The sequence below is a fragment of the Danio rerio genome, chromosome 19, assembly GCF_052040795.2.
Source record: "Danio rerio strain M-AB ecotype USA chromosome 19, GRCz13ab, whole genome shotgun sequence".
NCBI classification, from domain to species: domain Eukaryota; kingdom Metazoa; phylum Chordata; class Actinopteri; order Cypriniformes; family Danionidae; genus Danio; species Danio rerio.
This window is the reverse complement of record NC_141039.2, coordinates 34,006,021-34,030,067: the sequence shown is the minus strand read 5'-3', so window position 1 is coordinate 34,030,067 and position 24,047 is coordinate 34,006,021. Positions and strand designations below refer to the sequence as shown.

The following is a 24,047-nucleotide window of genomic DNA, read 5'->3' as shown; positions in this document are numbered from 1 at the left end:
GGCTTTCCGAGGAGGTGGATTAGCCGTCACCGGTCCCAGCGCCGTCGGAGGAGGCAGCAACGGCAACAGCTGTGAGGCCCCGGCCTGTCAAGACCGACATTTGAACGGGAACAGACCGGATCAGGAGGACGATCGGGATTTGGGGGCGAAAGGACCATCGCTGGGGAAAGTCGAGGGCGGGGGGTCTGTCAGCGACAGCACGGAGCCGGAGGCAGAGGAGGACGAGGACCCGGAAGGGGGCACTTGGACAGCGGGGAAACATAATGACAGGGGCGTTTTAAACAGCGTAATGCTGAAAACCGAGGGCTGTAAGAAGGCGACTGGCAACGGTGTGAACCGGGAGGACGGGAGCACGGGAGAGGCGGAAGAAACGGCCGCGAGAAAGCCGCTGCTGGAGATGAGACCTCAGACGCTGCTGCAGAAACACTCGCTCTTCCAAGCCTGCTGGCTGGAGGAGTTTCCCTGGCTCAGATTCAGCCACGAAACAGGACTCATGTCTTGCTCCTGGTGCCATAACATCGCCACCAACAACAGCGACGAGTTGGTAAAAGGCAGTCGGAATTACAAGCGGGCCTTGCTGCTGAGACATCACCTGTCCTCGGAGCACGGCAGGAATGACCCGACCAAACAGGTACGTTCGCAGTCTGGTATAACGGGGACACTCGCACCGCCGACGAAGACGAGTTTAAAAGGGTTGTTCCGTGTTTCGTTAACAAACGTCGACGTTTTTATTCCTATTTTAGAGTGGGAATGTTGTTTTCGAAGAGGTTTAGCGAGCTAACAAGTATGTTAGCTATACTCAAGTCGGAGGTAGCAGGTTAGCATGTGTGAGCTAACTGGATCAGCGCTGTCAATTCGTGAGGGGAGCTTAAAACCCTCGACTGCCTCGTTTAAAGTATAAATATTTATCTTAGATGTCATATGCTCATTTAAAGCCTTACAGAAACCATATTGTTTCCTTTTTTACAAGAATTCGTTGTGTGATTGTGTAGGATTTAATACGAGATATCAATTATTAAACAGACCGCAAGTGAGATTGTGACTCAAAATGTTCTCTCTGTTTCCTGCGTTGCACTGTAATTATCAACCCTGGTTACCAGGGTAACTAACCTGATTGCCACAGAGGTCACACAATGGCAAGGGCTTGACCCTGCTACCTTTGGGGAGCCGCACCCCTTCCCAACCCCCTCGCTGTAAAAAGTGACCTCTGGCACATCTCACCCTCCCCTTTTAGGGCATCTAAATTAGAGGCATTGTGTTAGGTGACTCCCCAAGATCCATAGATAGTGTGTGTCATTTGCTACATTGGACTGGAGTGAATTATGTCGCCTGTAAGGACAGCAATGCCTGATACGTGCAGACCACTGCAATGAGCAGAATGAGATTAGACTCGAAGTCATATCACACCAGAACAATGTTCTATTGGTCATTTGCTCGTATAATGCACTGCAAAAGTGAAATTTGATTCATATTTCTTCTGTCTTCTATACCCGGAGGAGATGTCGTTTAAGATAAATTGTTATTGATCAATATTTGTAATGCTTCAGATTCCATGTGCTCTATCAAGCCACAGAATGACTGATTCAAATACTTAATTCCACCCAGAAGATGCCGTGTTATTGGTTTGCCTGTGAAATCCCTTAAGGATTGCGTGGTATGATAACGTCCAGTCTGTCTAATCAGGGTGACACAAAGTGTTCCACTAACTCAATTTATACCCCTCACTAATTAGGAAGGAAAGGAGGAGGAGATTACCACTGACTCCCTAGCAACACGGGGTTAAGACGCTCCAGCAGATCTGAACCCTGTAACACTTTCCTGTTCGCTCACTTTGAAGTGACCTCTGTCAGTCAACCTTTTCACAGTACTGTTTCTGTTGTATTGAGTTGAATGTGTTATAAATGTGCAAAAATACACACATCGCACAGAAAACTTGGCATATTGTCTGACATCGATTGTGCGTATTAAAGCTCTGTAGATCTATCTATCTATCTATCTATCTATCTATCTATCTATCTATCTATCTATCTATCTATCTATCTATCTATCTATCTATCCCAAGTACTATAGACAAATTAAAAATGTTTGTCTGTTTCTCCTATACTATACTAATTCCATCCATCCATCCATCCATTAATTAGTAAATATCCCAAATACTATAGACAAATTCTATCTATCTATCTATCTATCTATCTATCTATCTATCTATCTATCTATCTATCTATCTATCTATCTATCTATCATTACTAAATATCCCAAATACTATAGACAAATTATAAATGTTTGTCTGTTTCTCCTATACTATGCTAATTCCATCCATCCATCCATCCATCCATCCATCCATCCATCCATCCATCCATCCATCCATTAGTAAATATCCCAAATACTATAGACAAATACTAAAGATGTCTATCTATCTATCTATCTATCTATCTATCTATCTATCTATCTATCTATCTATCTATCTATCTATCTATCTATCTATCTATCTATCTATCTATCTATCTATCTATCTATCTATCTATCTATCCCAAGTACTATAGACAAATTATAAATGTTTGTCTGTTTCTCCTATACTATACTAATTCCATCCATCCATCCATCCATCCATCCATCCATCCATTAGTAAATATCCCAAATACTATAGACAAATTATAAATGTTTGTTTCTCCTATACTACACTAAATCCACCCACCCACCCACCCATCCATCCATCCACCCAACGATCCATCCATCCTCCCACCCATCCTCCCACCCATCCATCCATCCATCCATCCATCCATCCATCCATCCATCCATCCATCCATCCATCCATCCATCCATCCATCCATCCATCATTAGTAAATATCCCAAATACTATAGACAAATTATATCTATCTTATCTATCTATCTATCTATCTATCTATCTATCTATCTATCTATCTATCTATCTATCTATCTATCTATCTATCTATCTATCTATCTATCTATCTATCTATCTATCTATCTATCTATCTATCATTACTAAATATCCCAAGTACTATAGACAAATTATAAATGTTTGTCTGTTTTCCTATACTATACTAATTCCATCCATCCATCCATCCATTAGTAAATATCCCAAATACTATAGACAAATTCTATCTATCTATCTATCTATCTATCTATCTATCTATCTATCTATCTATCTATCTATCTATCTATCTATCTATCTATCTATCTATCTATCTATCTATCTATCTATCTATCTATCTATCTATCTATCTATCTATCTATCTATCTATCTATCATTACTAAATATCCCAAGTACTATAGACAAATTATAAATGTTTGTCTGTTTTCCTATACTATACTAATTCCATCCATCCATCCATCCATTAGTAAATATCCCAAATACTATAGACAAATTCTATCTATCTATCTATCTATCTATCTATCTATCTATCTATCTATCTATCTATCTATCTATCTATCTATCTATCTATCTATCTATCTATCTATCTATCTATCTATCTATCTATCTATCTATCTATCTATCTAGTTATGATTTACTTTTGTCAAAAAGTGTGTGATAGCTGACAGGAAGACCACAATATCTTGGAAGAATAGCATCTGTCTTAAAGTGGGCTGTGCAGAACATTAGGCTGTCTGAGTAGAGAGAGACTTTTCTGGTAGGCCACATCCTCCAATAGCCAATTTCATAATTGTGATCCATTATGTTTTTCAGTGCAGCGACTGTCCGTCATAATGGGCTAAATTTCTTCACTGGTCCATATCAAGCTCCTGTAATTTAATTAGCCCTAAAGCAGGGTATCTGGGATGCCTCATTCTCCTGTCTGGACTTAAAACTATTTGCCCTTTCTTCCAGTTATTAGTGAGCTCCAATGAAGACGAGGGTCTCCACCCCAGTGCTGTCTGCCGCTCTGAGATATGTGTGTATTGGGTCAGGGGGGGTTGTTGTGGTGGCGTTGTTGTTGTTGGTGCTGGTGGGGGAGAATTCCCTGGAATTTTGTATCGATGAGCCCTGCTCTTTGTTGGGAGGCCCAGATTCTGGCATTCCCCTCCCACACCTTGGGTCAAGCACACTGCTGCATTGTTCATGCATCTGGATGAGGGGACCAGGCGCTGGCCTCAGGGGCTGGGATGGCTCAGGAAGACTATGCGCAAGGAAAACAAAACCAACGTTCCTGTTGTCTGAGGCACAATGTCCCCCTAACATGCCACTTGCGTAGTGTATTCTCACTGCGGCACTGGTAGGTGATAAAGGCACGGCTCTCTGTTGCTGAAGGCTATGTGTTTAAATTTTGGGGCTATTGTTGGCTTGCTGTAAATGGAACACGTTGGAAGTGTACAATAGAATAATGGGTGTTGGCAACACATTGCCTGAAGAGCTTTAGACGACTCTCTCCTCAACTACTGCACAGGAGTAGGGTAGTGGTATTGGTGGTGGTTGTATAATGTTCCCGTTTCGCATCAAAATGAAAGTCTGGGCTGAGAAACTAGAGAGAGAAACCACAGTAAGTTTCGAATACAATATTTTTTTTTGTATCAGAAAAAAAAAGTTTCCTATATTCTTTGATGTTTCTCATTCTGAAAAGTTTTTTTTCTTTTATCTACCATTCAGAAGTTTGGGGGCGGAAAGATTATAGTTTTTGAAGATTTCTCTCATGGAGATTGAGGCTGTAAAACTAATATTATGAATTATTATAATTCAAAGTTACTGCTTTCTGTATATATTTATATTTAGCAAAGCTAAATTTCTGCAGCCATTACTCCAGTATTCACATGATCCATCATGTAATATAATTTTGCTGTCAAAAAAACGTTTATTTATTATTATTGTTACTACTATTGCTACTTCTATAGTAACAATGAGTACGTTTACTTGGACACCAATAATCCAATTTTAATATGATTAAGACAAAACTCTGATTAAGAGTCTACCATGTAAACAGCAAATTTTATTTATTTATTTTTATTTATTTATTTATTACCTTAATTCGACTAAGTCATAATCGATCTAAACAGAAATTGAATTAAGACATGTGGAGTACGCCAATTTTAGTCACATTATTGAAGTGCAGTACAGACATGTAAACACCCTAATCAAAGTATTACCACCGAATTTTGCGACAGGATACTCAATACACACACAGCTGTTTGACACTATTCTCTGCACATGCCAAGTCAGAAAGGACTACAGAAACCTGCATTGTTGAATGCATTTTTTTTTACCCTCAAATGGTGTGCGGTATAAACTTCCATTAAAACAACAGCAGTTCATACTCTCATCCAATATCTCATTTGTCATGGGGGGCATGCTGGAAATGTTCCTGAATGAAAGTGAAAGTGCCAAACTGCAGTTAAATTCGACAAAGGAAAAATGAAACACCCGAAATTGCATGAGCGCAATGACGTTAATCGAATTATGTGGTATAACATGTAAAACGGGAATATGAATAAAACATCCAAAGAGCAACACCTTAATCATATGATTGTCTTATTGATATTATGGCAAATAATTATATTACTGATGTCCACGTAAAATGAGTCTTTGATGATAATGATAATAATAATAATAATAATTGAATCCTAAAATCTTTTGAAGCATTATATGCAAATCTTTTGCTTTTAAATTGAATGCATCCTAGATGAATAGAAGTATTACATTATTTTGTACAGTAGTGTAAAACAGCTAACTAATTACAGGGTTTCACACAATATTTAGACAGTAGTGAGTAAAAACAGCCTTGAGAAACAATTAAAATCAACCGTATGAGATCATAACTTTGGCATTTATAGATATTGTAAAAGTAATATGTTTTCCTTTCATTGCAAAGTTTTACTGTTTACAAGGTTTAATGGCGCACCAAAAAAGTTTAATACAAATGGTTCGACAGCAAAACTGTAGACAGTAACTAACAAATCTTCATTTCAGATTTAAAAATACATCAGATATCAAACTGTCACCGCAAACTCATTTTGACAGGTTTTAATGGGGGAATGTTTGGAAAGCATCTGTTCTCTTGTAGCACATTCACACGTGGCACATCTGGAGAAAGAATGAACTGTGTGTGAGCGTATGTGAGAGAAAGAAAGCAAGAGAAAGAAAGTGTTTTTTCTGTCCTTCTGGATGGACCGAGGCGAACAATAGTGGGGACATTGTGACACCACAAACGGACGTTCATTCTTGTCTCACACCCCCATTCCTCCGCCTCATCCTCGTTCTTCAAACCTGCTCTTCAACAGACATCTCTGAACCCAATAGTCCTGGCTTTTTAAGATTTTATTAGATTTTTCATTCCTTAATAAATGTCTCAATCATTTTAAGTAAGTTTCTGAACAATCATACTTCCCCCACTTGAACATACTTGAACCATACATTTTCCATTCAGCTCTTATTTACACTTGCCGAGCCACTTTTCTTTAAGAAGCACAAAAAGTCATTTTCAAGCAGGTTTCCCAATCACGCCCATGTCTGCCATTGTTCAAGGAAACAGTCTCATCTCACACCATTGGTTGTGTCAATGTTAAAGACTTGGGAGGCTCAAGCAAACAGAGAAATGGTATGAACACCACTGAGCCACAAAATATTAAACACCCAAACATTACATTTCAGTCACTACTCACACACAACTGTAATATTGCAGTGTCTCAAATGGCACACCATACATGTACTTATGCACTACACACTGAACAGCATAGTATACGAATGTAGTGTTGCCTCAAATGTAACACTAACATTTGTTTTACTAAGCAGAAATGGACAAACTACCCAAAAATACTTGCCATGGGTATAATCACTCTCTTTGGAGAATACTGCTTTCACAATCCAAAATAAATAAAGTGATCCAACATCACTGCCCAAAAGCTCCACCACTTCCGCTACGTGAGCAAAGCTGCGTTCATTGAGTGCGTGAAGTTTCCATCATTCCACACTTCATTTTACCGATTGCATAAGGCCCAATACTAATTCCACCTCTTAGCCCTTCCCCTTACTTTTACCCCTCGATTTGTGCGTTCACGTCGGGGAATAGGGTGTACCAATTCTTTTTAACTTGAAGGCGTAGGGCTAAGGGGAAGGGGTGAATAGCCCTTCGAACAAAGATTTTTCAGGACCATACTCGAAACCAAGGGGTACAAAAACTTCCTAGAATACACCAGCCACAACGGCTAATAGTTGCGCCCGGAAGTAAAGAGATCCACAAATGATTTTTTTTTTGTAATTATTATGAATTTTTACAAGAAACAAACATGTTTTAATATACTCATAACTGCATACATGTTTTATCGTCACGCTTGAAATCCATAATCCATAATCATAAATCCTGTACAGCAGTCCCACAATGTTCTGTCACTCGATGCAGGTGCTGTAGTGCTGTCTCAATTCTTAGGGGTAAATTTTTCAGTGTGAACGCACTACTTACACTATTTATACTAGAAAATGGTGCAGAATAGTGCATAAGTGTGTGATTTGGGATGCACCTTATGATATTAGAAGCCTGTGATAGCTTGCACACGTCATATTTAATAATTTTTTTATGGTGCTTTTATTATTTTGGCAGCTTGAGAGAACCTGCTATAGGTTCAGTGTGTGTGTATATATATATATATATATATATATATATATATATATATATATATATATATATATATATATATATATATATATATATATATATATGTCTATCTGTATATATCTACATATATATATATATATATATATATATATATATATATATATAGATAGATAGAAATATAGATAGAAATATAGATAGATATAGAAATAGGAGTATTTTATGCACACATTAAAGTACACAGCTAAAAGATAAGAGGTTAAATATAATGTGACCCAATTAATGGAATGCAAACATTAAGCAGCACGGCTGGTTTCAAAATTTATTGAAATATTTTTTTGTGGAGCACCAAATCAGCACATTACAATGATCATGTGATTTAAAATTCAGCCATGCCTTATTTTAAATATAAAATAGTTGTTTATTATTATTTAATATAACTAATGTTTTTGTGCTTTAATGATATAAATAGAGACATGAAATGAAAGTGACATGTTTGGAATGAGTCATGGTTTTTAACATGAAGTCAGTAAAAGATGACTGAATTGAGTTCCAGTAATGACTTTGTAATTCAGGCTAGTCTTTTGCAACCTTCACTAGTAAGTGTGCTAGAGAATTGTAAGTGCTTTCTTCACAAAGCTTCAGTGTAGCACTAAGCAAGCAATAGTGAACAATGAGCCTGGAGGAAAAGACTGGCATTGTGTGGAGAAATGGGGTTGCGTTTTCTCTCTTTCTCTCTCTCACTCTGACTACTGGTCGGGCTTGCTGTAGCTGGATCAGGCTACAGTAATAACCCCATCTACCAGGACAAGCCCAGCAGTGTGGAGGAGGGGGGCTGGGAAGGCCTCCGCCCTGAGAAACAGATTTAATCTGAAATACTCCAGCAAAAAACCCAGCTGTGTGGTAGGAGGAGAAAAAATGTAGGGTGGTATAAATTTCTGCATGGATTAGGACATCTGCTTTGAAATCCACAAATATATTGTGTAGATTCACTCCCACTGGTAGGTACCAGCCGGTTCTCTCTCTCTCTCTCTCTCTCTCTCTCTCTCTTAATTGTGAGAGCAGATGATGGAGATTGATGGCGGATGGGATAATGGCCAAATATTTCTCTTCTTAAAGAGCATTAACAAGGGCAGAGTGCGTGCATCCTGAGAGCAGGGGGGTTTATCGGCGCACAGCGCTATAGTTTCCACAGTACTGCAGCTTTCCAGCCTGTTAAACCAGTTCTCTTGTCAGAGTTGTCACTGTACACCTGCCCTTCACTTTGTGTTTACACTGTATACTAATGCTGATTGTCATTTTTGTTTGTTGTCACTCCACCAGGAGATGGAAAGGCCAGAGGACGCGGAAAGCCCGGAGGTGGAGGACTACCGGAACAAGCCCAACGAGAACTCGTACTGCTACCAATTGCTGCAGGAGCTGGACAAACAGCGCAAGAGTGGCATCCTCTGTGATGTCAACATCGTAGTGAGCGGTCAGGTGTTCAGAGCACACAAGAACATCCTGGTCGCCGGGAGCCGCTACTTCAAGACCCTTTACTGTCTGACAAAGAGCGAGAGCTGTGACCAAACTACCATTACACACCTGGATGTGGCAGCCGTGCAGGGCTTCTCTGTCATCTTGGACTTCCTTTACTCTGGCAACCTCTTGCTCACTAGTCAGAATGCCATCGAGGTGATGTCTGTGGCAAGTTACCTCCAGATGACCGAGGTGGTCCAGTCCTGTCGCGCCTTTATCAAAGACGCCCTTAATATTAGCATCAAGCAGGAAGCCCCCGATTCTGTGGTGGTTGACTATAATAAGAGGCGGACTGTGGCAAAAGATTGTCAGGGTGCCGACAAGAAGCCTAGCAATTTCTGGGCCACCAGCATCCTGTCTAAGCTATCCATCAAGGCCAGTGTCCAAGGCCAAGTGAAGGATGAACCCAGCGATGTGGAAGTGTCTGGGGGAGAAGGCTGTGCGCTGGGAAGCTCTGGTTGGGGTGGGGAGAACTCGTCCGAGTCCACAGAGACGGAGCCACAGGGACCGGGTCCGGTGTTTGTCTGGAACCCAGATCCCAGCAATGGGGCTACCGTCAAGCAGGAGGTGCGCTCTGAGCCAGGTAGTGGAAGGCGGAAAAAACAAGCCGCCAAGCGTTTCGTCTACAACATCCCACCTGAGCCCGAAGAGGGTTTTGACGAGGGCATGTTCATCCAACCGTCTGCCTCCTACACAAGAGAGGACTTCTCTTACCTCTCAGAGAATGCCGGTACGTTACCCATCATGCCTTTCTCTTCTGTGCAAGACAAGTGTCTGAGTGGCTCTTCAAAACAAGCCCAATTCCATTTTCATCAGAGAATAACACACCCAGCAAGTAACACAGCCCGCCCCCCCCCCAATGTATTTCCTTGTATGTTTCTGTTGAGTTCATTCCGGTTGTGGGAGTTTGGTTATTTGAATAATGTTCCACCCTGTTGTGTAGACTCATCAGCATACTTCAGTGCTGTCATTAGGGTTGTCATGTATGACAATAGTGTTTCTGACACTTCACTCTCACACTCACACAAAGGCCTCTATGCATTTCTGTAAAGCCTTTTGGTAATGGTATAATCAGTGTTTATCAGAGGCAGAATACACAGCCTTGAGGCAGAGGTCATGCCATGCTCCAAATATCTTGCTATCATAGTACTAGCCCTACTTGTGAATTTGATATGCAGAGTACATTCTGTGCAAATTTTCAGCATGTAAATGGTTTACATTCAGCTGATTTCCATACAAGTTGTTTAGAAAAATGGCCTGTATCTGGGATTCGATTAGATCTTAGGTTGTTTACATAAATTTGAATATGGTGCCTGCTGTATTAAGAAAAACATACCCTATATCCAGCTTTGAGTCTGATCAAACAGTTCATGATGAGTCGATGCACAATATGGTGGAACAAGTGCCACATTCTTACCAACTGGGGGTTGGAAAAATTATGCCATTTTTGCTGTCGTTAGAAACTATAGTTGCCATACAAACAGAGTTAGAACTGCACACATTTGTTGGCGCAACCAACCTGAAGTGCCAAATGAAATCTTGTGCAATTCAAATGACATCTTAATGAACGCACCACTTTTTTGCAACCATAAAAGTATAGAAAGCTCAGTGTTGTCATTGCAGTTCAATACAGGCTTCAGATACATGCAGACATTTTTTGTTTTAGACCAAACAAACTAAGAGGACTAAATTACAATTGTGAACACACCCTGAATGCAAGTTTAGCAAGTACTCTTAAGTATATTGCCATTTACATAATTAGGTCTTCTGCAAAAAATGCTGCCTAGAGGCATTTCAAATATGACCCTTAAGTGAACAGATTTTTTAGGAAAACACTTTGGCCTGATGCAGTATTACATAGACCCCCTAGTTTTTTTGGTGAATCCAACAAAAATTAACAAAAAAAAACAAAAACGTAAAATTAAAAATTATTTATTTATACGAAAAATAATAATACAATCTCTTAAAACATCTAATTACAAATAATATAATCAAATTATATTTATTTTAGATTGCAATTAATTGTTTTAAATGACTTATAGACGCTGTACATGCAGCGCACGTGATGTAAGTGTCTCTCAAAAAATGACGTCTCACCTGCGGCCTCACAATCATTACATTACATGAGAGTGAAGAGAATTTTGCCACTTATGCAGTAAGCAGACATGGATGAAACGCGAGTGATTTACATGTGAAGTCAATGCAAAGATGTGTTTAGACATCCTGTGATGCAAATTGAGTGAATTTATGTGTTTGACGCACTTCAGATCGCAAAAAAAAGTGGGAGCAAACATCTAACAAACAGAGCAATGAAACGTACAGAAAAGCAAGCAGCTTACAATAAATGAGATTGGTTCAAAGATGATGGCCACTGGACGTGACCGAATTGAAGGATATTATTTTTGGTTTACATAAACGGCTGGTGTTATGATATGTACCAAATTGAAAAAATTATTTCGCTTAACTGTTTCCCTGCCGTTTACTAGAGAACATTGACGAATTTTGCGGCACTTCGTGTTTTGGGTGTATTACCGTAGGGGAAGCCATAATGCATGTTCTGAGTGAGGTACATGATGTCAGATGCTCCAGGGAGTGAAATCTAAGAAAGATTTCTAAGAAAGAGAAAGTAAGATTGTGGATAAAAATAAGAGTTCTACAACCTATCTTTGGCTTAATCCCTACCGTTAGATCATATTATTTTTTATATTTATTCATCCGTTCATTTTCATTTCGGCATAGTCCTTTTATTAATCTGGGGCCACCACAGCGGAATGAACCGCCAACTTATTCAACAAATGTTTAAAGCAGCCCTTCCAGCAGCAACCCATCACTGGAAAACACACACACTCATACACTACGGTCAATCTTAGCATACCCAATTTACCTCTACCGCATGTCTTTGGACTTATGGGGAAAACTGGCACACCTGGAGGAGTTTATATATATAAAAAAAAATTTTGTTCGCAAATTTCTAGGAATTACCACCACAAAATCAGTGAAAAAAATGTTTGCAAAAAACTAGGGGGTCTGATTACTCGTAGTACTAAGTAAAACAATAAAATTAGAGATAAAATTTCTGCATTTATTAACATTTTTTATTTGCAACAAACCTGCGTTGATTTGCCAATTACTTTCCTTTTCTGCTAAGATTATCATTGTCATTTAAGTTTTAGCCAATGAGTGTTGACATTGTATGAAGTGTTTCATTCTTTGCAAACTTTGCCTAAAGTCCAAGCTATTCTCATTACATTTTTGTTATATTAACAGCTTCAGTCTAATTTAATCTTGACTTAGGCCCAATACCAATTCTACCCCTTAGCCCTTCCCCCTACCCCTCATTTTGCACATTCACGTAAAGGGGTAGTGGTGTCCCAATTCTCTTTAGCTTGAAGGTGTAGGGCTAAGGGGAAAAGATATAGCCACTTAAACAGAGATTTTTCACGACCACACTCGAAACCAAGAGGTAAGAAAATTTCCCAGAATACACCATCTGCAATGGCAAAATGGCTGCACACAGAAGTCAGGAAATTATTATTATTAGATTATTAGAAATTAGTATTTTTTTCTCATTATTACGAATGTTTACAACAAACAAGCATGTTTTAATACAATTATAACAGGGTTCGTGTTTTACCGTCATGCTTTTGACAGAAACAATTTTTAAAAATCCTATCACACTCTATTTCAAGGGCCAAGAGGAAGGGGTAGGGGTAAAAAAATAGAATTGGGATTGGGCCTTACTGCTTGCTCCCTGGTGCCATTGAGTTTCCTTCATATTATAACGGCCTTTCAGAAATTCATGGTAATTGATAATAACTTGATGTGTCTAAAGTATCTCCTGTAACTCTGAAGGCCCATTCTCTTAAACGTATCTCTTTTCTTCAGTTGTGGCCGTCAGCCAACCAAGGTCTCACTTCATGATTGCTTTTCCTCAGGCCTTGTGTAGCTCAAGGCCACAAGACCATCTTCCCTTTTTAATTAGAGCAGCCAGTGCGTTTTCTTCAGTTCTTATTAAGGGAGTCTGCCCTCCCTGTGCCTCATACCACAAAAACCTGCGTAATCTCCAGCCTGCCGAGCTGTCATGCTTCAGACTCTCTGCCCCCATTAAGCAGAGCGGCGCGTGCTATAGTATCATGTCTTAAGTGACGCGCTTCTGAGAAAAGGCTTTCTCTCGCCGTCGCCGACTCCTCTAATGCAGGATAATGAAGTAAAGCGGGGGAAACATTCTACCCTCAGGCTTCCTATACGCTCTCAAATGCACTTAGCTCATATTCCTGAGGGCACTTAAATGTGCAGAGCTCATGGCTCGCACCTGCAAGGCATGTGTGTGTTGGTGTGTTTGCCTACACATGCCTACATATGCTTATGCACTCGTCTTTGTGCTTGGGTCCATGTTGACTAGCCACTTCCTTTTTCACACATGGGGTACTTTCCACTGAAGTGGTTTTTGCTTGTGACTTAATTTGTGTCATTTTTACTATGTTAATGCTTTTAAATTAAACTATTAAAATTATTTGTATGAGATAGATTTATAGGAGATAAATTCATCTATCCATTTATAATAAATTGCAATTATTAACACCATCCATCTTATTAGTTTAACATTTTATGTCAGCAATATATCTTTATTTCTAGTTATTAAACTTCAAATGCATTCTAAAAATGTTTATTTTGCCATTTTAGTTTTATGTCTATTTTATGTAATTATAAAGATATATTTACATTTTCAGGATTAAATTGTTGGCATGCTTTTGTCTTTTCAATTAGTTTGTGTTTTATTTACTTTTTTTTTTTTTGCTTAATTTTTAAGACTTTCTCATCAAGCGAATGTGTGTGTGTGATCCGGCACAGCCTTCATGCGGTCGCATATCCCTTGCCAATGCGCACATCTTTAAAAATGTAACTACATGTCGCAACGACACGTAGAGTAAGCTCTGTGAAAGGTTGTCTTGGTAGCGCAAGTGTGGGCGGTGCTGAGAGCCGTGCGAACCTGTTGGAGCGAGTGTTTACAAGTGTCAAATCACGTGAAGAAGCTCTAGATGGAAACTGTTGCATTGTGTTTACCTTATGGTTACTGTTGTTACATGTCTGCCGTTTCCCGCCTCTAAATGAGTGAGTTTTAGCGGTAGTGTTCGGAAAAGAAAAAAAAAACACAGAGGAACATACACACCTACAGCCAGCTAGCGTTTTGGAAGTGTTATTGCAGAGCAACACAAAAAGCATGCAGAAATATAAATGCATGACTACGCGCAAGGCAGGCGCCGTGGGTCACTGCGATTGCCTGACGCAGAAGTATAAATCAGCCTTGAGCCATTTTATAAGTTAAACTTATTTGCTTTTTTAACCGCCCTTTGTCATTGATGAAGTGCATATAAATCTCACTTTTGAGAGTAAAAAACACAATGTAGAAAGCGAAATATTTGCAACAAAAAGAATTTTAGTTTCTTGCACAGATCAATCTTTTCACTTCATAGGACATCGTTGTATCCTCAGAAGTAATATCCATGTATTTTTTTAATCACAAAGCTAGGGCTGGGTGATTAATCGAAAAGTAATGGAAATCGACATACAGAACATATAATCGATTTAATTTTTCCAGGCCAATTTTTTTCAATTACTTTTCCTACCGTGTGTGGAGTCATGTGACCCTGCTCTTTTAAGGCTAACATTTCTACTTATTATATTATGATTTCTACTTCTATTATTCTGATATTATACTTCTGCCAAGTGCACGCGTATGGTCAGGCGCAGCCTTCAAAAATTTAAATACACATCACAACAACGCCTATCACAAGCTTTGTGATTGGTCAGTTTGGTGGCGAGGGTGGGTGTTGCGGAGAGACGCATTTTAGGCAGTGTGTTTTTAATTTCAGATGTTCAGTGTCGATGTTCGATAAAGAATCGTAGATGATGGGTACTGTGTGTTTTCTCCAATTATTTTAAAAGTAATGCACCCTACATGCAAACATCTCTCACTTGTAATATGTGAGCATATTTACTGTACAAAACAGTACAGTAAAACTATGTCAGTGAACTATGAAGGCAAAAACATTAAATAGATAAATAAAATAATTGTTCAATAATTGTAATCGACTTAAAATGTTCAATTAATTGAGATTCTGATTTTAGGCCAAACTTCCCAGTCCTACCCAAAGTGACAGAAGCCATAGACTTGCATTTTATGAATGACCAAGAACCACAGTTTGAGCTAAAAATCTTCTTTGTAGTTCTGCATTAGAAAACTACCCACAAACATTGTAAATGCCATAAGGTAATCGCCCCAAATGAACAACATTTTCTACATTTTTTAGGTAGCGTTTTTACCTTTGAACATGGTAAATCACTTCCTGAAAAAATATTTTCATGCTGCTCTAGAATGAGCCCCATGAGTTATCTCTCACACATCAAACAACAGGAGTGGTCACCATAAATGCTTGTGTCCTTTCCAAACAGGACAGCTGAACTGTTGATTTGCTTTAGCGACACATCACACACACACATACACAGCCCCATTCCCTCATCTGAGGTGCAGTGCTGCCAGGGGCCGTCCCGCCCTAATCCTGCTAATGCAGCCCAACTATCTCTGCCATTCCAAATATTGACCCAGGCATAGTGGACCCACTGCAGAGGTACTTACAATGGGATCTGACGGCTTTGGTTCGCCTGCCTGCTAATCCACAGTGTGTAAGATGATCCACTGTTAGGGCTTCACCCATTTATTTACACATCATATCTCCTTCACACACCCATACAGACACACATTTACAGTTGTTGCCTTACGCAAGTTTGAGGGCTTAACGAATAGAGACACGTAGTGGCGTGAAATTATCAGGGATTTATATCTAATGTGTTGGAGTGAGAGTGGACAGTACGGCATGAAAGATTGGCAGCAGCGACATGAGGATACTAGTGTCGCATGAAATTATCTTATCTAGCTAAAAGTCAAAATGAAATTTCGCCATCAAACAATATTCATGTTGTTCCAGATGTAAAAGATTAGTTCATCTTTGATTGAGTGTGTTTGGGCACAATATTTCACCCTTTTAAACCCTGTTTACACCTGTATTTATTTATACCATATGTCCACCATTTACACCAATAGAATTTTACATTTTTACAAATATGCTAATTAAATCTATGACGCAAAACTGGTCTATCAAATAAAATACATGCGAATAAAGCAGCGTGTCCATCCAATGAGTCAAAGACAACAAAAAAGTCACTTCCTGATTAAATGGCACCAAATATCAAAAGAAAAAATGGAAATTGCTGCGGTAAAAACTGCAACAATCGTCTCTTTATTTAATAAATTACTTGCAACTCATAAGACAATGCCGACACGCAATGAACACATGGCAAGATGTGGAATCTAGATGCTCCTGACTATTCTAGAGGTAATTAATAATATAATAAGACTAATACGGAAATGGTTAAGGTATTTTAGAATGACCGAAACAACATTTTAAATGTTTTACAATATGCTCAGCCTGCTGATTTGTCCATTTACACATTTGTATCATCACATGATCAAAATCACATTACTTTAATGCGCATGAATTTGTTCGGTAAAATGTGCATAGGTTTTTTATGTGTTATCAAAGTTTATGAGATCTTGGCGTTTCCTTTAACCATTTTTTAAAATCCGCATATCCAAAATGTACATTAAAATAAGTGGATGGAATTATAGCTAGTGACCTAACACATCAGTATTATAGTATTCAATGATGCATCGCTATTCTTTCTCTAATGATTCTGAATCAATTCTCAAAAGTTAAAAATCGATTTTGTATTTATTTTAGATCAAAATAGCTGTTTCCATCCACCTATTTTTATCCACGTTTTGGATATGCGCATAAAAAAGATTTGATGGAAATGCCAAGATGCGCATAAATATTGAAAATGTGCATAAAAGTGTATGTGCATAACTGAGTTGGATAAACTTTTAATTCCATAAGATGCGCAGAAACTATGATGGAAACTCTTTTACCAAACAAATTCCAGTATGCACATTAAAAAAAGTCATGCGATTTTGTTATAAAAGATCATGTGATGATCAAAATGTGTGAATGGACAAACCAGCCGGCTGACCGCATTGTAAAACATCTGAAATGTTGTTTTGAGCATAGTTTTGAGTATCAGTATTCGTGTTATTATATTATTCATTACCTTCAGAACTGTGAAAAGCGTCTGTACTCAGTGTCTGACGCCTTCAAATACCAGAACATGCTCATTGTGTTTCGGCATTGTCTTTTAAGGCACAAGTCATTTATTAAATAAAGAAAAGATTCACGCAGCTTCTCCTACCACAGCAATTTCCCTTTGCATTTTTATATTTGGTGCCAGTAAATCAGAAAGTGATGATTTTGTTCTCTTTGACTTGTTGATTAGAAACGCTGCTTTTTACACACATATTTTGTGCTATTCCAGTTTTCTATTCACTTTTTTGGATAAAAACATAGCTAATGATGTAAGCCTGTGAATGCATAATCTACAAACAGAAGAAAAAAAAAACAAGGCACATGTACTATATGCTACCGAATTCACTTAATTCAGATTAAAGATGGTTAAAGTCTCGTCCGGTTGTATGATTGGCTTCAGGACGCTGTTAAAACTACATACATAAATTCCAATCATAAACAAAAGCACAGAGCTCCATTTCTGGTTAAAATGTAAAGTTGGAAAGATGGTTTTGTACAGAAATGGTAAAAATGTAGGTCAAGACTCATTTTGGAATCGGATTATGACACCTTTAATTGAAATCGGATCTTAAATTCATTAAAGATTTCCACCCCTTTGGTACCTCCTCTTAAAATAGGTCCCATAATGCTCTACATTATGGGACCTATTTTGAAAAAAGGTATCATAACATCCGATTACAGCACACTATGTTGCACCAAAATACACAGGTTATAATTAAAGTCAATGTCACTTGTTAGTAATTTAAAGACTTTCTTCTTTCAGTCAATCATATTTGTCAAGTCTTCTTTAAATATAAGGTAGAGTGTGACCAAATAAGACAGGAGAGTCTAGATAAAATCCAATAGCAAGACTCATGCAAAATAATGCATCCAAGACCAAGTGTAGCACATCTCAGCTGACCAGTTGTGACTGAATCACTAAAAACACAAGCCATTTTTCATGTCGTATTGATGTAAGACAATGTAGTGTCAAACCTATGTTTAGGTTCAGTGGCCTCAGGTCAGTGTCAAGTGGTTAAAACCTTGAACACATTTACCACCAATCTCTTTAAATCTGCCTATTGAGGACAGTTTGCCATTTGCACAATCTAGAGCAGTCTCATGACTACTCAGTGCCGGACATTGAGAATCCAGGTTAATGGTTAACCATTTTAAGTACCCACAAACCCATAGTAACAGATTGAACTTTAATTTCGAGCCTGCCGACACTAACGTACGGCACAGCTGCTGTCGGGATCTCCTTCACCCCGCAAGGTGGTGTTTAGAGCTTCGATTGAATTCCCAGGTGATCTGGCTCTCATCACCCCCTTGGCAACCTGCTTGACGACCCTTTTGTTTTGCCCATTTTGGCTCAAACAATGCTGGATCCCACACCCCCCCCCCAGTCCCACATGCAGTAGTTCCAGGCAGCTCTGGTCTAATTGTCACACAGCATCTCTCCCATGGGAAATTGAGTGAGTCTTCACTAGCAAAAAAGCAGAGATTGCAGTTTTGTCCGCACTGTAGTTTAACCCAGATAAACAATCAGGCTGTTTTCTTGAATGTTAGTTCAGGAGAACGGCGACTGGAAGGAAAGAGATCTTGCTTTTTATGCAGCTTGTTTACAAGTAGAAAATTGCATTAGACTAATATAGTTATGGCCTCCGGCATGAAGTTTCTATGGCAACTGGCACACTTTCACTTCATGTTTATAGTTTTTTGTTTTATGCAAGGATGACACTGAGGGTTCATGCAGACATTTATTTTCTCTCTATCACATTAAGCCACTTGCTGTATTTCTGCTAAGCTGTCAATTAAAGTTGATAAAGTGAATGGAGAAAACTTGCATCTCAGAAACCGGTGTGAAAATTGCTGAGAACCTGTTTGTTTGTGTGGTTTCTCCAAGGCGAAGCGCCGGAAAACGCCCTCAATAAGCTGAAGTGTCCCCACTGTAACTACATTGCCAAGCACCGGCGAACACTAAAGAGGCACCTGATCATCCATTCAGGCGTGCGTTCATTCAGCTGCGACATCTGCGGGAAGCTCTTCACTCGCAGAGAACACGTCAAGAGACATTCCCTGGTAAGACACAAGATCAAGTGTTGTTGGAGGGTGAATCACGTCTAAAACATTTCAAGTAACATCTAAAGAAAAGTTATTTAGAAGATTTTTTTTTTTTTTACAAAACCTTTTATTTTTTTCCTTTCATTTTTTTCGAACAGTGAAAATCACTAAATGAAATACATTAGTTTAACTCATCATTTTTTACAAAGTTACTTTGACTTAATAAAAAAGAGTTCTGTAACTCAACCTGATTATAATAAGCAGAACAGAAGCTGAATGAGTTATGAATCAATTAATTACTTGTGCAATACCAAACCATTTGAGTAGCTATATAGTTGTTTGGACTCAATTTATTATGTTAACTGAACTTTAAATTTGTTACTAATACTCTAAATGATTTATCTATATAAACACAAATAATATATATGTATATGACTCTGTATATATAAGATTACAGTACTAACCCTTTGGTTATAAAACTTAAATTGTTTGCTGCAATCGGTTTCCCAAAATAGTTTGAGTTAACTTATCAAGTTCTACAGTGTATGGCATGTAATCTATGTGAGAATTAAGATTTTCTTTCATGCTTTCATTGCATGCTAATGGCTTCATAATAATAGATGCTTTTGTTTTGAGTGTTCAAAAGAAAACAAATAAGCATATAAAATCACATATGTCATATAAATATAGGGCTTTACATAACACCGGGTAGATTTCAGCTTTGGCGGGTTAGACAGACAATCCCACTAGCCACTTTGGCTGTTTAAAAATCATTTTTAAATTGTAGTTTTCTTAAAACCAGGGTTCGACAATATAAGGATGACCCAATATGTGTGCAAATGTGATCTTAGAATCGAAAGGTAAAATAATTGTGATCACGGGAGCAGAAGAAAGCAAGTGAATACCGAATGAGAGGATGATGATCACTCGCGCTAACAGCTGATGTGATGCACGCTTAAAACGCGTGCACGCTCCCATTTCCTTTCGTAAAGCAACCATTTCTGGAACAGGGTCTAGAAACGCAGCTGTGATCGGTTCTCTTTCAAATAGACTATACAAAAAGTGATGAACATGCACCCACAGTCCTGATGCTTTCAAGCGCTCAAAATTTGTTTTTTTATAAGCAGCACTGGTTGCTTTCACTTTGAACAGATTATTAATTGGCCTAAAGTTAACTGTGTGCATGTAATCATCCTTTCCTCATCACACACGGTATGTTTTTTCACCTGCTTTCATTTACTTAGTTTTATTTGCTTTTATTTTTGTTAAAATTGTTTAATTATTAATTAATAATCATTTTATTACAATATTGCTTTTATGGGAGATCAAATCTCCATTTTTGTGCAGTTAAGCTGTGATCTGAGAGATCTTTAGCCAGGACAGATTACTGTGCATAGTTTTGATACATGACAATAGTTATTTTTTAAAAGTTAAATGCTTTTCTTTCTTTTTAAGAAATGTTTTTTTTTTTTTTTAAATAAAAAGCATAGTATACAGCTATATTTAGCTTGTTTTGACCCATTTAAAATTTGTGGCTAAGAAATAATTATTGTTTAGTTTGGTTATAGAGATAAATTTTGTTAATCCTTAATTTTGAGCTCTGAAGTGTCATGTGAACATAAACACTAATTGCAATATAACACTATGAAACCACAACCCATTTGCTCATGCTCATTGAGCAAGCTCATACTCGACACACAAAAAGTTAAATGAATGAGAAAACATGCAGACATAACACAAAATTTAAATCAAGTATTTTAGTATGTCAAAGTCATATTTATGCATATAAATTATATTTTCCCAACAACAAAATTATAGCTAGTGAAAATGCAAAGTGGCTAGTAACATTGGAAAACTACACAGTGGCCGGTAATTAAAAAAGGTAATGTCTATATATATATATATATATATATATATATATATATATATATATATATATATATATATATATATGAACAGATAATCTTGTACATATTACAATAGTATTGTATAGTAGTAGTAAAGTGAATAGTAATAAATATCGGTGTAAACAGGATTTAAATTAGAACTGTTGATAAAATCTAAGAACAATAGCTGTGTCTCATTTCAGAGGCCTCATCCTCCAAAGGATCCATTAAAAGTGTGTGCGTTGTGGCGCGACGAAGGCTGTCTCATTTAAAAAAATAAAATAAAAATTCGAAGGCTCCTTCAAACGCAGCCTCAAAATTTATCCTTCGTTTTTCAAGAAATGAAGGACACAACCAGTTGAATCTTCGCGGCCTCGAACGTCCCAAGAATCATTGCGCGCTGATAACGGCAGGACTTTTTTAAAAGAAAAATCCTGATTAAATGTATGAATTAGGTTTATTTTACTTGGATATCTAAACACATGTTAAAAAACAAAAAGAGTATGAGATGTCTTACTAAAGAGTGATTATAAGAAAGTTTGTGTGTACAAGTATGGATCAAAGGAAATATATTTCCAGCTACTGCATAAGTTTTAAGTTTTAAAATCACTTTGAAAAAAAAAGTCATTACAAATTTTATTTGAAACGTAATTTTTGATAATTAAATCGTATTGCTAAGTTCTTAATTTGGACCATTTTAAATGCAATTTGCTCAATATCACGATTAAAAAAAAATTTATATCTCAATTTTTTACAATTTTTATTTATGCCATACAATCTAGATATACAAATAGGTGTTTCTTAGTCAAATATAGTCCGATTCTAACAAATGGAATGTTTGTCCAATGGAAAGCTTGTTTATTCGGTTTTCAGTTGATGTAAATTGGTTCATATGATGGTTTTGTGAAATTGAGCCATATGAGTTTTTTTTTTGTTCAAGGGTCACAAACACGCGACAGAGATTCTTGCTGACTCATTTCACTCATAATACCAATGCGTCTTGCATCACTCACCAATCTCCCCATTTATGACTTTCACTTTTAGGTGCACAAAAAGGATAAGAAATACAAATGTATGGTATGCAAGAAGATCTTCATGCTGGCGGCCAGCGTGGGCATACGGCACGGCTCGCGACGCTACGGCGTTTGTGTGGAGTGTGCCGATTCTCACCAGGGCACGCAGGAGGGTCTGGAGGGCATGCAGGACCTGGAGTTCGCCCGCGATGAAGACTTCGACGAAGCCGGAGAAGGGGACGAGGACATGGAGGCAGAAGGGGAGGAGCCCAATGAGATTGACCAATCCCACTGCGAGGGTGATGCTGGTGCCACCCCCGTGAAGGACTAATGTAGACATAACCTGGTAGAAACACGAATCAAAATGCAAAGTAAAAAAAATATAGCTGGGAAACAATCAACAATTCCAAAGTGCTATCAAACCTCTTTGTTGCACGTGAAGTTATGTCAAAGAGATCTATAGCTTTGTTAGAGAGGGACTCCAATATTTAAAGATTGTTCTGTGTGTCAGAGAAAGAGGTATAATGATATATATATATATAACAAAAAAAATCAGGTTTTTCTGTGATGTATTTTGTTTTTCTTTTGTAGGGGATGAGGGTGTACAGCGTTTAGTTTTTTTGAGTTAGGCCAATCATATTAAAAGAAATATTAATTATTTAATTTATGAAGAAAGATATTATGGTCTTATGAAACAGTAGAATTATTATTTTTTTCTTTTCTTTTTAAATGTACATCTGCTTATTTTCAGTTTATAACTGCGCTTCCTGATAATATGTTGCTCTAAAGGAGGATCTTGTGGAGGCAGATCAGTCTCAAAAATAATACATTTACTAAATAAAATTCATATATCCGCAACACAATTCACATTTAAAAAATCTGATATACAAGTTCAAAACATGATTGAAAAATATGCTAATTCAATTGAAAGGTTCAAAACATAATTCATAAATTCGCAAATCCAATTCGTAAATTAAAACGAGGATCTAAAATACTTAATTCCAATTCGGAAATAAATAAAAAAACTACTAAAAAGAACCAAATCCAACTCGTAAATTAAAAAATTATTAAAAATATGCAAATCCAACTCGTAAATTAAAAAAACTATTAAAAATATTTAAATCCAATTAGTAGTTCAAAAAACTCATAAATTAAAAAAACTATTTAGAAATACGCAAATCTAATTCGTAAGTTTAAAAATATGCAAATCCAATCCGTAAATTCAAAACACAATTTAAAAAATGCAGATCTAATTTGTAAATTCAAAAGGCGATTCAAAAATATGCAAATCCAATGTGTAAATTCAAAAAAGATATATAAAAAAATGTAAATCCAATTTGTTAATAAAAAAAACTTTAAAAATACGCAAATCCAACTCGTAAATTCAAAACATGATTCAAAAATACGAAAATCTGATTCGTATAATCATAACGCAATTTAAAAATATGCAAATCCGATTCGTAAATTCAAAACACAATTTAAAAATATGCTAATCCAATTTGTAAATTTAAAAAAAATTAAAAACTGCTAATACAATTCGTTAATTAAATTTAAAAAAAAATACACAAATCCAATTCGTATATTAAATTTTTTTTTTAAATATTCAAATCCAAGTCGTAAATAAAAAAAGAAATTTAAAAATACACAAATCCAAATTATAAATTCAAAAAATGATTAAAAAACAGCAAATCCCATTCGTAAATTCAAAACACGATTCACAAATACACAATTGCCATTCATTTGGCGAAAATATTTATGATTTTCACTTGTGAGTTCATGAATTGTCTGTTTACAGATGTACAAATTGGATTTTGTAAATGTGAACTGTTCTGT

At 37.3% G+C, this 24,047-nt stretch overlaps 1 protein-coding gene across 1 annotated transcript; it reads left to right on the top strand.

The window, feature by feature from the left end:
* Nucleotides 1–216: 216 nt before the first annotated feature.
* Nucleotides 217–22,545, top strand: zbtb10 (zinc finger and BTB domain containing 10). Its single transcript, NM_001128539.2, has 4 exons — nt 217–631; nt 8,880–9,804; nt 19,158–19,333; nt 22,246–22,545. The coding sequence occupies exons 1-4, from the start codon at nt 290–292 to the stop codon at nt 22,543–22,545; spliced, it is 1,743 nt and encodes a 580-aa protein (NP_001122011.1). The 5' UTR covers nt 217–289.
* The last annotated feature ends 1,502 nt before the right edge of the window (nt 22,546–24,047 follow it).